At 42.8% G+C, this 14,242-nt stretch overlaps 1 protein-coding gene across 6 annotated transcripts in view; it reads right to left on the reverse strand.

Annotated features, from left to right (window-relative positions):
• NTM (neurotrimin) overlaps window positions 1-14,242 on the reverse strand; it is a 949,272-nt gene that overhangs the window by 100,060 nt on the left and 834,970 nt on the right. For all 6 annotated transcript variants that reach the window (XM_086678647.1, XM_086678651.1, XM_086678649.1 and 3 more), the window contains one exon: window positions 12,630-12,755. In XM_086678647.1, coding sequence (XP_086534773.1) covers window positions 12,630-12,755 — 126 coding nt within the window. The remainder of the gene's footprint in view (window positions 1-12,629; window positions 12,756-14,242) is intronic.

Raw genomic sequence — 14,242 nt, forward strand, 5'->3', positions numbered from 1 at the left:
CATTTTCCCCAACAGTACTATCTTCCTGTGACACTAGGTTGCATATTTATTTAACAAATATTCCCTATACTCCAGTGTTGCAGCTCCACAGGGTAGAGTCTTTGAATGCTGTGTCCACCACACAATCTGAAGCACTTAGATATGTACTGTCATGTTTTAAGTACTCAATAAATATCTGTTGAATAAAAGATAATTCTTTCTGCCTATTTATCATAACCATTGTACTCTATCATTTCTGTTGAATCCAATAAATCCTGATTCTTTAAAAAAATAAATATAACTACAGTTGTTATGATCAATTTTGGAGAAAACTCTGACCCTATCAGCAGGTTCTGGCAATCTTACCCCCACCTCCAATTATCTCTTAATCCCAGAATCTATTCTCCTCCCCTGCTATCATGCTATCTCATGATCTCCAAACTTGGTCTTTTAATGGCCTCTGAAAAGTCAGTCCCCTTGCTCTGGATCACAAAAAAGGCCTGACCTTGCCAAAAGCTACAACTGTCACTACCCCACCTTAAGGTTCAGGAAGAGAAGGGATGTCTATCCTTCTCCACAGGCATAGGCTGCAGCTGGAATCTGCAAAGTGTGGTTTCACTGTCTTCCACTGGGGACAATTTAAATCTAACATGCCTCACATCTGTCACTGCCAGGGTGACTCTGCGCCCCTTCCCCCCATTGTCAGTGTCCTGCAGCTCTTTATTCCTCACCCCTCCCACCTTACATTATCTGGGAAGCCACATATTACCTAAGCAAAGCACACTTCTGGGCCCTCAGCCTCTAGGCTGACCACTCCCTGAACTGCCTTAAGTAATTAAAACCCAGCTACTTCCTGAGGGCAACACTTCCTTCGTGTATTTCTCAAGAAATCACTGGGTTGTTTGGGGTGATAGTCCTTCTCACTCAAGATCACTTGGAGACCATTCCTCTTTTACAGTTTTATTGAAAGTCCATTCAAAGCTTTTGCCCTTTGGCTATGTTGCATCTACCTGTTCTCGCTTCCAATGACTGATGCCCTGAATTCCTCATGATTCTTTGAGGGCTTTCACATGTGGCTCACAGCCCTACTTGTCACTAACCTCAGCCATTATCTGGGGTGACTTTAACGTTCCCTTTGATGATTTGTCAGACACCTGCACCGTCAGCTACATGGATCCCTCTTCTCCATGGACTTTCCCTTTAACCACATTCTATCACTGTCATTTGCCTATGTTATTTTCCAATACCTTCAATAACTAATGAAAAAAACACAATTCACAATTTCTCTCTGTCTCTTTTTTGAGAGCACTCATGCATGTGCACACCAATGGGGAAGGGGCAGAAGGGGCAGAGAGAGAATCTTAGGCAGGCTCCACACCCAGCATAGAGCTGAACTCTAGGCTTGACATAGGGTTCAATCCCAGGACCCTGGGATCATGACCTGAGCCAAAATCAAGAATCAGAAACTTAACTGACTGAACCACCCAGGCACCCCAAGGGACCATAATTTCTAATTCGAACCTTGTCTCTTTCCAGAATGCTTGCTCAAGTATTCTTTTTTTTTTTTTTTAATTTTTTTTTTCAACGTTTATTTATTTTTGGGACAGAGAGAGACAGAGCATGAACGGGGTAGGGGCAGAGAGAGAGGGAGACACAGAATCGGAAACAGGCTCCAGGCTCTGAGCCACCAGCCCAGAGCCCGACGCGGGGCTCGAACTCACGGACCGCGAGATCGTGACCTGGCTGAAGTCGGACGCCTAACCGACTGCGCCACCCAGGCGCCCCTCAAGTATTCTTACTATAACCCCACGCTGACGTTACTCACTAATTCATTGAAGAAATACTTATTGAATGTCTGTAATTTGACAGATACATGCTAAGCATTGGTGCACATAGCAGTAAGCAAGAAAGAGCATGTTCCTTCCCCTCGTGAAACTTATAGTCTATTGAGAGGAAGTTAGGTATTACATAACTCTTCTGGTATCTCCACAGCCTCCTTGATGACCCTGAATGTGGCAGCTGTGTACTGATGCAGGGCCTTTGTATTTACTGCAAGCCCTGCCAGCAACGCTCTTGCTGGAGTCATCCTAGTGTCCTCCCCCAACTTTCTTGGGCCGCCTTCCTAATGACTCCATCCCTGTCTACTCTAGTTAACATTATAACACCCATGTAAGCTTAAATCATGCAAACCAATCTTAATAATTAATGACAAAAATGTGATTTTCCTGGAGGATGTAAACATTTTTTGCCACAACATTATGAATCTTAATGTTGATTATAAGTGAATTACGGACATAAAAATAGCAAAAGTAGTATTTACTTAGTACACTAAATTTGAAATGTTAGTAACATTGAGAATTAAAGGAGATTTTGTTTAAAAAAATATTGCAACCCCCAAACATATGCTGATCATCTCTTTGCATTTTATTATGATCATTTTTCCACAGTAATTACCATATAATACATTACAAAGTTTTTGTATCCATCAGGTTATTTTCTGTCTCTTCCACTAAAATATGAACTATATGAGGCCAGGATTTTGTCTGCTTTGTTCATTCATGCGTATCCACTGCCTAGGACAGTGGCCTAGCAGAGAGAGGTGCTTACCAAGAAATTGTTGAGTAATTCATGAACAATCAAAGCCATTTTTCCAAGGAATTTTCCTGGGAGAGGTGGGGAATCCATGTCACCTTCTCTGATGAAATTCTTTTCTGGGATGGTATGTGACAGCATAAATAAATCAATGATGGGATAAAGCCATTTGTCTTTCTTTATCATGCAGATGACTGGCCAAATATCTTCAACCACAGTGACCTCAGTGAACCATTTAATAGAGTGCAAAGCAGTGATGCAAGAAATCAGAGAAGGAACACAAGGCCTCCTGAGTGCAGGACAGTTAAAAAACAGGAGAAGTTCTGAATCCCTTATGGAGGAAAGATAAAGTCCAAAGTCATTCCTCTTAAATCTCCATTAGTAGAGAGAAGAGGGATTTGTTTTTCAGGGTAAGGGGAAGGTGTGAGAAGAATCTATCACTGCTGGGGAGCAGCGGGTAAGATGATCCTCCTATGGCAGGAAGAATTACTTCTTCATCATCCCAAATTCAAAGGTGATGACCAGCCTGAGTGTGCGGTAGTACTTGGGGAACCTGGGGAGTCCAGCCACAGAGAAATCTGGAGTCTCCTTGATCTGAAAGGAACTAAATTGGTATTCTGTTCATTACTTCACAACTGTCCTGGCTCCAGTAGTAAAAAGCATTTTACACCACTGAGAAGATAAAATATGCCAAATACTACAAGGACACATAAGGGAAACTGAATGGAGTCAGATAATGAAAAACATACACAGGAATCCAGCAATTTCTTTTCATATCTAAAGCTGTTAAAGTGTAAAACAACCTAATAATAACAATCAAAGCCAAAGACATACCATTGTGTGAGCGAATGTTAGTATTTAACATGAAGAAAAAATAAATCAAGTCAGAGAACAGCCACATCACTGCCATGAGTCCCGGTCCAGGTGGAGGGGGAAAGCTGAGAGAGCATAAAATTCAGAAAGGCTGACTCAGTGGGAGGAAGAAAACTCACTGGAGAACTGAGGTGAGGTCAACTCTCCATGCTGGGGCTCTGTCCCTTGCTCAGAGGTATTCATGCAAGGATCCACTGCATGGAGCCACAGATCATTGGAGAGGATGGAATGTCAAGGCCAAGCACAGTGCCCCAAATGGAGTACAGTGTCTGAACAAGAGTGTGGGTGAGTTTACAAGAAGGCTGTAGAAAAGTGGATGACCCAAGGAGCAGAGCCCTGGGCTGGAAGGAGGTCTGAAACCAGAAAGTATACATGTCCCAGAAGATCCAGAAGAAGCAATAGGTCAGAAACCTGGCAGGAAATCAATACACTTCAAGAATATGGACCTTGGAGTCAAAAAGACTTGGATTTGAGTTTTACTTTGGCCATTGCATATTTGTGGAGCTGTGTGACCTTGACCCATTAGCCTTACCTCTCTAAGCCTCCCTCTCTCACTGATAAAGCAGCCTAATCATGGGACATGCTTCACACTGCTTGTGACAAGGACATTTGGAATGAAAAGCTTTCTCCAAGCTGGCATGGAAAACTTTATCTAAGCATGGTGGATGCTAGACATGGAACTCCAAAACCTTAAGTGATCTCCAGGGGTGTGATAGCCAGAAGGTCACTATGTTTGTAGTGGATGGGGAGGCCTGCTGAGACCTTCTTGGATGCCAAGTAGAGCTGCCTGCTACAGATACTCATCAGAAATGTGGTCTTCTGGCCTGGAGGGGCTCCCATTTTAAGAAGCCCTTTGCATCTAACTAGCTAGGGCTGGTTAGCATCTGTGGGGAAGATGATACAATATTCTTGCTTTTATGTTTCCTTTTTTGTTCTATCAAAACAATTCTGCATAGTAACGGTCACCAAGTACCAGCATAAATAGCCTGACTTAGGAGAGTGTGGGGAAGGATGCTGTTAGCAATGACTGAATTCAGCCGACGTCTGATTCTAGAACATTTTTCAAGGGCTTTAAAATAATTGAGTAAAACCACAAACAGTGTCTGTGGTATGCACTTCTGCCCTTGGTTTCTAGGCTGAGGCTTGATTTCATATGTTCTCAATCCAGGCACATTGAACTCATTAATTTCCCCACTAGTCTTTTTATGATTCTCCTCTTCTTTGAAGTAGGAAGTTGCACAGCTATAATATTGCTTCAAACCAGATCATAAATTTTAAACTTACAAAAATGCTTATTGACATTGGCAAATTTTACCCTAACTGTATCTATCCAGCTGTAATTTTATGGCTAAAGAGAATTACGGAGTTAAAGAGTCATCTGTAAATGTCTTCCTCAGCTTTCTTCCTTCCCACCTTGGTCTGCTTGTCTGTGTTTAAAGCATTTGCTTAACGAGTTTCTGGATCACATTGCCCCAGACTTGAAGTTGTGCCACTGGTTTATCTTTATCATAATAAATGGCTTTCTCTGTATAGGTTGGGCCTAATACCGTATGCTCTGCTGCTACACTGGACAGGAGATCTGCCACTTTCAATTATGATGCAATTATTTTTTTTTTCCACCATCAATGACCACTGTAGTATCTTTTGCAATAGCAATTACTTAGTTCTCCTGGGATAGCTACTTGGGGGTACTCTGGGAATTTTAATCAAGCACCTACGTTAATTAGAAAATGGTGGGGGGGGGGTGAGAGAGGTGCTGATTAAGCACCTTTGAATGTCTATCCATTCTGGCAATTGACTGAGCTTCAGCTTTTGTAAGGATTCAACCCTTTCAGAGAAAAGAATTTTAATTTCCTCCCCTTTTGCTCTTGTCTCCTGAGTGGCAGGGAAGGCAAGATGCTGGCTGGGGCTATGGAAGCTCACATTGTTGGCCACCTACTATGTGTCATTTTGGGGCCAGGTCCGTGGCACTGATGACCACATTTAATCCTCACGGCATCCATGTTAGGAAGGCTTTATTATCTCTGTTTTGCATATGAAGAGTGTTAGGGCTGGTTCTGGGGGGCAGACCAGTGGGGAGAACATTTTCTTACAAATTCTTTGGACTGGTTTGGGAAACATGATAGACAGTAAAGAATGATGTGAAGAGATGAGGTTCCTGTATCTTACCCTTTACTCACTAAAGTGACTTTTGTTTTAAATTATGCATCAGGAAGACTAAATTTAAAAAGAGGGGGGTGAAAAATACTGTATCTATCTATAGATTGGATACCTCTTTGTTCAACAATCACTTACAGCACCTGCAAACATCTGGTGCTGTGCTAGGCACTGAGGATAAAATAAAACAGCATAATAACTGTCCTTTGGACATAAGGAGGGCCTTTTGAGCATACAAGTCACTGTAAGAATTGCCATCATTAGGAATGTGTGCAAAATGCTATGGGATCTCATAAAAAGGGGTGACTCACTTTGCCTGAAGAAAACCACCAGAGGTGACTGGTAGCATTTGACCATGGTCTTAAAGAAAGAATAGAACTCTACCCAAAAGGCGCAAGGACATGATCAAGGGAGACCAGCTGGTGAGTGCAAAGGTAAGGACACCAAAGGTAAATGTCCGGTTGTTAGTGTAACTGCAGCGTGTGGGGCAACTGGGTCCAGAAACAAATAATGAAAATTCTTGGTGCCACACCAAGAAGCAAGAACAAAATTAATATATAAACACATCTTCAGAAAGATTTATCACTACCCCAATGGGACCCAGCTGGTAAGTAGTGGAAGCAATTTCAAATGTAGTTGGACCTGCTCTCAAGGCCCATTTCTTTCAGACAGATGGCCACCTTGTGTCAGGTCACCTCCACCCATGAAGAAATGGAGCCATTAGAGGTAACCAAAACTCAGAGAGAGGCCAGACTCTTCATAAAGCATGAAGCAGAAGAATGGAGCTGGAGAATTCACACCTGCCCTCAGGAAGTAGAAAAACAAAGCAGACATATTGGCTATTTCCCAAACCCACCTCTGGGATGAAATAACAAAGGAAAACAAAACAAAACAAAACAAAACTACTTCTCTTAATTGTGTCTCTTAGATTATCATACTCCAGTGGAAGACAGGCAGGCAGTTGGCAGCTCAGCAGGTTCCCTGGGCAGGGAGTCTGCCCTGAAAAGTAGCCAAAAAAGAAAAAAAGAAAAAAAGCAACCCACTGATACCAATGCTTTCTTTTTTCCTCAGGTCCCTCTTTCTTTGGAACTTACACTACTTCCTGGTTTCATAGTATGGGCGACCATGACTGGAGTTAATTTAGTCACTGAGCTCCCCCTTGGCTTACTGCAGAAGAGATTTGTGGCCTATATCAATTAATTACAGGGCAACTCAACCAAAATGAGACTCCATGGGTTGTCCAGAGTTGGCATAGAGATCTTTTATAAACATGTTGTGTGTGTGTGTGTGTGTGTGTGTGTGTGTGTGTGTGTGTGTGTGTATTTTTGGTCCTTTCCTGCTGGGAGATAACCACCTGTGGGTAAGGAGAGGTCTTTAGTTCCATTTTGTCCTCCTTCCATTCCAATCCTGGCTCTTCTTTGCTGGAGAAGTTTTTTCTCATCTGCCATCCTAATGATCCCTGTGCCACATGGGGCCCCTGATGCTGGTGCTGACAGGCTGCTCATTAGTGCCAGGGTGCTGCAGTCAGCCGATGGCATGCCACGGCTTTGCTCCTGACACTTTTTCACAGAGCTGTCACTGGAGTCATGGCGCCTGCCAGCTCTGGTTGAACTCAAGCTGTGATACCTCCAGTGCCAATTAGTGCTTCAGTGTCCTGCTTGGCTGGGGAGGAAGACCTGTCAGTACTGACAAATGGGAAGGTAGGTGGGTGTGGTGGGGGTGGGGGAAGGAAGGACTCAGGGCATTGACAAGGAGAAGAAAAGCTTCCATCCAAGGGACACTTTGTCCTCAACAACTTGGTGAGGTTTTTGGTGCCTTTCAAAGCTATGAGAAACAAGGTCTAGAAAAACCAGGTGCCCCTGGACCTCTCTAAGTAGAGAAGGAGACCTGAGGTGGGAAGGGAAGAGATTTGGCAGAGGAAGGTTTCTTAGTCCCACAGGTATTTGTCCACTGCTCACACTGCACACTGAAAGGTAAGTGTTCCATAACAGACGCTAGGTTTGGAGCCCAAAAGATGTATGGCCCTGCTCTTAATTTTGCTCCCAGAGTCTTTATATGGCCCTAAGAAAAACCAATTTATTTCCCACTTCAACTATCATAGTGTCAGGGGCAGGGAGAATTTTTAAACTATTATTTCTCTTTTTCACACTGATTTCTTTCTTTGAATTTTTGTTTTTTTAACCTATGAGGAGAAACACATTTCCATATACAGTTGAAGTAACTTTCCCTGGAAACATCCAGGATTATTTTATGAAACTGTTGGAGCCATTGAGGGTTTAGGCACAATTATGGTTGGGAAGAGTAAGACACCAAAAGGACCAAGAGACTCAGAGAGGCCAGATGAAGAACATATGAGAGTAACACACGCATCAGGAGAGTGACAGCAGTGAGGCAGTGATGAGGGTAGAAGAGAGCTCACTAGAGGATCCAGTTTCAAAGTCACTTGTGAGTCTTCTCAACTTTTTCAAAAGAGTACATGAGAAGGAGTCTCTCCTTCAAGGAGAAGTTAAGACCAGCCACAGCAGGTCTCCCAGTAGGAGAACTTTGGAAAAGCTTGACAATCTTGTGAAGACCAGAGAAAATGTCCTGGAAATTCCCCAACAGAGCTTCAGCAGGAAACACTCAGGTCTCAACAGCAGCATCAAAGTGGAGTTCCTCAAGGATCAGGATGAAGTCTTTGACATGGGAGAACAAGCATGTCTTTCTGGGGCACTGATGAAAGTAAGTGCTTGTTCACAGAATCAACAAATATTTCTTGAATGCTTTCTAGGTGATGGACATTGTGCTAGAAGGTCAAGAAATAAAGTGAGATGTGGGCCCTCAAAGAGACATAGGTCTCAAAGCATTCATGAATCAGAAATCAGGACATCTCTGTAAACAGCTCACTGGACCTTTCTGAGCCCCCAACCGACATCTGAGTACAAAGTATTCTTTCAGTAGCCTTGGTAAGGTTTTTATTTTCAGTATTTTGTTTGATGGGAGAGAAGTGGAGGTAGGCACACTGCAAAGGGATGCTCCATTAGGATGCTCAATGATCCTTGATTCCGTAGGTATAGTAGAATCTGCATGTCAGTGATCTGACTCAAATCTTCACCTGAGTTCCATGTTGGGCTCCTGGGGATGTGGCAATATAGGAATCTCACCTTTCTCTCTAAAGCTCCTATAATCCAACAGCAACTGGAGACATAAAATTTTTAGGACACATGGAAGAATCAGAGTAACAGAGAACCTTAAAGGTATTCTTTTTTACATAGAAAGACTAACGCTTAAGTCTTTGCTAAAATAAATTATTGCATGCCTAGACGGGGACAAAAGACAAGGCACAGAGCCATTAATGGGGACTGTGCCCATACAAGACAGGGGCCACTGATGGTGTTTGGGCCCTTGGAGTAGGATGCTAGCATTTACACAGAATTTGGTAAGAGGCCAATAAAACATTTGTGCCCATCCAAATAGAATTTCCTTGAGACAGAGAGAGGAGGGCTCTTCCTTCTGAAAAGACCAAGGACCATACAGGTGTTAGCAAAACATGTACACTCCGAAACAGGTGTGCAGAAGGAGGGCAGGTATCTTTACAAAGCTTGTGCACTTTCTTCTTGAACTCTTGGGAGTGGTAAGTTCATGAGGAGAACTAGAAGACATATTGCCAGTAACAAGAGACAATTACTTCCCATGATCAATGGCAGCACAGAGGTGTGTCTTAGGAGGCCTCATCTTCCTCTTCATCTTGGATATGGAAAAGTGGCATTTTATCCATCTGATGTAAAGTGCTAGGCAGATAATTTCATGGACAAGGCCCCTCCATTCTGCTTCTGATCAGATGATCACTCCTGTGTCTGTGTACCAAAATGCATGAGCCATTACTAAAATGGTGGTTAACATTCCTGTTCTCCTTCTCCATGTAAAAAGGGGTCAAGCCTGGGATACGCATTCTAAAGAGGTTTGTAGAAGTTTATTGCAGGCAGCACCATATGAGTTATGATGGAAGAAACTAGGAGTTTTCAGATATGTACAAAACAAACACATCAGTCTCAAGGGAGAAAATGCAGTGAAGCCATCAGGGTTGCCAATGTGCTTAGCCTCCATCAGCTATCCATTCAGGGATTTTATGGGTATGTGTGTGAGAACTGTCCAAATTGAAACATGGTCTACCCACACAAAGTAGAACAAAAGATGACAAGAGCTCTCTGCCTTTGGAGGCTTTGCTAAGATGTGGCATATCTTTTTTTTTTTTTTCACCAAGGAACCCCAAGACTGTCCCAACTTATTTAAAATAAGTACCCTTTTGGAAATATTTAGGGAGGAATGATGAAGGTCTTACTGCTAAGGGTCTCCAGCTTCGGTTCAGATCTGGCAGCAGTCCACTGACACCTCTGATCTCCAAATAATCAGTCACTGGGAAAACGGCACCCTGGTGAGTTCTGAGGTGATTAGTTACTGCTTGGCATGTCTCATCAGTTTGAATCTGCGATAGCTAATCTGGACCAGGGATCTGGAAAAGGCTGTTCATCTAAATTACTCTCATCCACAGGTAGATTCAGATTATCCTTCTCCTCACTCCTTGATCCATCTTCTGTTTCCATAGCAGCCAAAACAGTAAAATGGAAGCATCTGGCACAGGCTCAGGTAAAGTCCCCTGAGGCAATGAGTCTGCTTAATGGCCACAAAAGGGGTAAAAAGACTCTAAGGTATGCCAGTGTGAACTTCAGCAGGATAAAAGAAAGAGGGGGCTCCAATGCCAGAAGAGAGACAGAAGTAATTGTCAGGAAAAGAGAGAGAGGGAAAAAAAATGGAGGGAGAATTGAAATTAATGCACAGATGTTTAGGAGACTGAGAAAGAAAGAGAAAGTAAACAATAAAAAGAGAAAGCATGAAAGGGCAAGACAGAAGGAGAAGATGTACAGAGGAGAAATATCAGGAGGAGTACTTACAAAAGGACAAAGAGCTGAAAAGCTGGGAGAGGAAATCAGAGAAGATACCAGACAGGAGACAGAGGGAGCCCTGCAAGAAGGAGGGGTCCAGTGCCTCTCTACATAAGGTAAAGTGAGTCTACCCAGGATGATGAATGTTCCACAGATTTTAAAAGCACAGAGCGCCCTGGCGTCCAATAGCACTGGGGACAAGCATTAAGCAGTGATGAATGGCGTGCACTGTGAACTTGGAAAGTCTGTCCATTTCGATAGACCCTGCCTCAGAGGTGCCCTAGAGCCACGTTCTCTCACTGATGATCTCATGCACAGTAGAAGTCTCCTCCCAGCTTTTGGGCCAGTCCATTTGTAAGGCCATTCCAAATCCAGAGAACTGCAGACATGTGAGTACTCTCTCAGATCCATTTGCTCACAGTGGTAGAGTCAGAAATGGTTGCATGGGGTTGCTCCCAGCAATTCAGGCCTAACACACTGAAAATTTCATGACTTCTCTGAGAATCTCCAGCAGGGCAAGTCTGTCTCTTTCTGTGAGAGGAAGTCGATATGAGGGCCCACTCATAGTCCTACACTGATTTCATTTAAATGTCCAAATGTTCTGCCATCTTCAGGAAGAGAGGATGTCTGCCCCCAGGGACAGATGTGTTGCTGGTGGGCAGCTCTCTGGTGCAGCCCCTTATGCAACTATCTAGTGTAAAGAGAGACGCCTATTCCAAGGTCACAACTCTTCAGGGGATAGCCCAAATTCCAAGGCTGTTCTGCTGGTATAAAAGGTCACCTCCATCTCAACAAAGCATTGCTAAAGGGTAACACTGGTCTCAGAATTCTCCACAGGGTCAGCTGAGATGTTCCACTGGTCTTCAGGCAACTCAGCTTCTCCCTCAGCCCAGCCCTGCTTCCTTCCCTACCCCTTCATAGAAGTTGATCCCAAGAGAGCCTCAAATAAACTTCTTGCATGCCAATCACATTGTCAGGGTCTACTTTCGGGGGTCCCAACCTGCAACACCAAGGAGATATCCACTATGATGATTCCTTTAGAATCCTTGAACCTGTAGTACTCAGCCATACACATAACTTCATGCATACATGCATGCATAGACACACACACATACACACTTATTTAAACATAGCTCACATTAGCCAGCAATAAGCACTGAAATGAAGCATCTTTATTCACATATCTGCTCAAATGTCACCTTTTCAAAAGCCTTCTCCAACCGAACCTCTGGTTCTTCTGTCAATGTATACTGCTCTATTTTCTTATTCTTATCACCACTTGTTACATTGTAGATTCATTTTTTTTGTCACTTGTCTCCTGAGAATGGAAGCTCATGAGAACAAAAACTGATATGTTTTGCTTTATTGCTATATCCCCAGTGCTCAGCAGAGTGTCTGGGCTATTATAAGCACTCAGTACATATTTAAAAACAAATGAAATAATTTAATGCATCTTGCATAAAAGCTACCTTAATGATAAATGGCATCTCCCCTTAAATTCTAAAGGTTTAATGTTTAATCCATGAAAGCACAAAACAGCACTTAGTCTGGTCTACAAAACATCTAGACATTTAGACAAGGTAAATTTTGCAATTTAGTCACACCTTGAGCTATATTTGTTACCTAAGATTAATCTGAGTAACAACAACAACAAAACCACAAAACAGCTCATGGACTAGGGACCAGATATTTGTCAATGCTGAGGAGTCAGACTTGGACATTTTCCTTTTAGGACTATGCCCATTCAAAGTTTTTTTAAATCCTTATGTGTTGTGTTTTTAGTATCTTAGAACAACCATTTGGACAATGCCACCAATGATGATTGTTCCGTCATCAAACAAGACCAATAAAGTTCACCCAGAACAGATTACCACTATTGCACCCAGAAAGAATTGGAATTAATCTCCCCAGCATTCAAGAAATGCTCAGATTTGATTTCTGAAATCTTACAGGACATATTCCTGTCTTGTAGAGATCACCAAAATTCCCTTCAGAGCCATGAGTATACTATTATCAGGATACCAAAAATGTAGGGCCATTTGGATAAAGCCACCAGTGCCATGACCTCCTAGCCATGGCCAACAATTCTTCCATTTCTTCTCTTACCTTTTGGGGAGATGTGTCTCCAGGTAACCGTAGGCTCTGGTCTACCCGTTGCTATGCAGGTGAGGCTGATATTATTCCCTTCATTAATGGAGATATCTGAAGAAATCTCTACAATTTTGGGAGATACTGTAGAGACAAAAAAGATAAGAGGGAAATAAAAATCTTGCTGAAACATTTCTTTGTTGTCTTATAATGATAGTTGGCAGCACAGCCCAGGGGCTGAAATATTGGGACTATAGGAGTAAATGATTAAAAATTAGAGGAATTACCTTAAACATGAAAGAATTATCTTACCTTGAATTTAGTTTTTATTTCTTCCCATTTAAACACAGAGTCAGGGAGTCTGAATGGGAATGGATTCCACTGCAATACTGCAATAACTGTTCTCCTAGCCTCCACCCACTTCCTTCTCCACTCTCACCCCCACCCACCTCCGACACACATTCACCAGTCATTCTCCACACCGCATTCAGAGTACTCTTTATATAATGCAGTTCTGATTGTACCACATCTCTGCCTAAACACCTCCAGTTGCTCCGTATTGCCTACCTGAAAATACACAATCTTCTTTATGCCAGCATACTAGGCAGTTCAGAATCAAGCATCAATCTATGCTACCTATGATCTCACCTTTCCTTACCCTCCTTGTTATCCCCAACACTCTATGTCCTTCTTGGCCATCACGCGTTTGGGATCTATATTGTCTCTTATGTCTTCCTGGAAATTTTCTGGTCATTATTTTTTAAAGTTTATTTATTTTGAGGGAGAGAGAGAGAGAGCAGGGGAGGGGCAGAGAGAAAGGGAGAGAGAAAATCCCAAGCAGGCTCCTCGCTGTCAGCACAGAGTCCAATGCGGGGCTCAAACTTACTGTGATAGCATGACCCGAACTGAAACTGACTGAGCCGCCCAGGTCCCCCTCTAGTCATCCTTTAAAGTCCAAATCAAATGCCAGTTGATGCAGCTTTCCCTACCCCTACTCGTGTCTGTCCTCCTTCAGATACTTAAGTTAAAGCTTTTCTTATCTGTGTTCCCAGAGCACATTACTCATACCTAATGGGGAATCAGAGGGAACAGCAATTAGGCATAACACATTTGGTCTCTTTGTCTCTCTCTATCCTAAATTAATCCCCCAAGGAGGCGAAGGGTTTATTCTAATTGGTAAAATTGTGAGTAGGATCCCACACTTCTTTCAGTCTTTTGTTTTGGAACCAGGCTTCCCTTAGGAAGCTGTTTTCTAGTGGCGTCTTCCTCAGACATGTGACACAGGGGCAGCATCCCATGGGGTCTTGTACACCCTACAGCACAGCCTCCACTTGCCTATATGTATCTGTCTCATTCTTGTGTTCTAAATTAGAAGCCCATTGTTGCTATACATCTAAGCCTAATTCTCTAGTACCATCTTTCCCACTGGTGAATGTGGCATTTAGCTCAAGTATGACATTTGTTTCTCTTATTTTCTAATTGATTTATAAAGTAAGGGTGACATTCATGAGCTTCCAGACTCCAGTTCTTGACACCTATCTATGTTATGGTTATTTGCTTAGCATCTCTCATCCAATAACCAAGAACTTTTTCACAGCCTGAGCCATGACTGAATCATATTTATAACCAGG

This window comes from Puma concolor, chromosome D1 (genome assembly GCF_028749965.1).
Source record: "Puma concolor isolate L17-30 chromosome D1, mPumCon1.1.hap2, whole genome shotgun sequence".
Taxonomy (NCBI): Eukaryota; Metazoa; Chordata; class Mammalia; order Carnivora; family Felidae; genus Puma; species Puma concolor.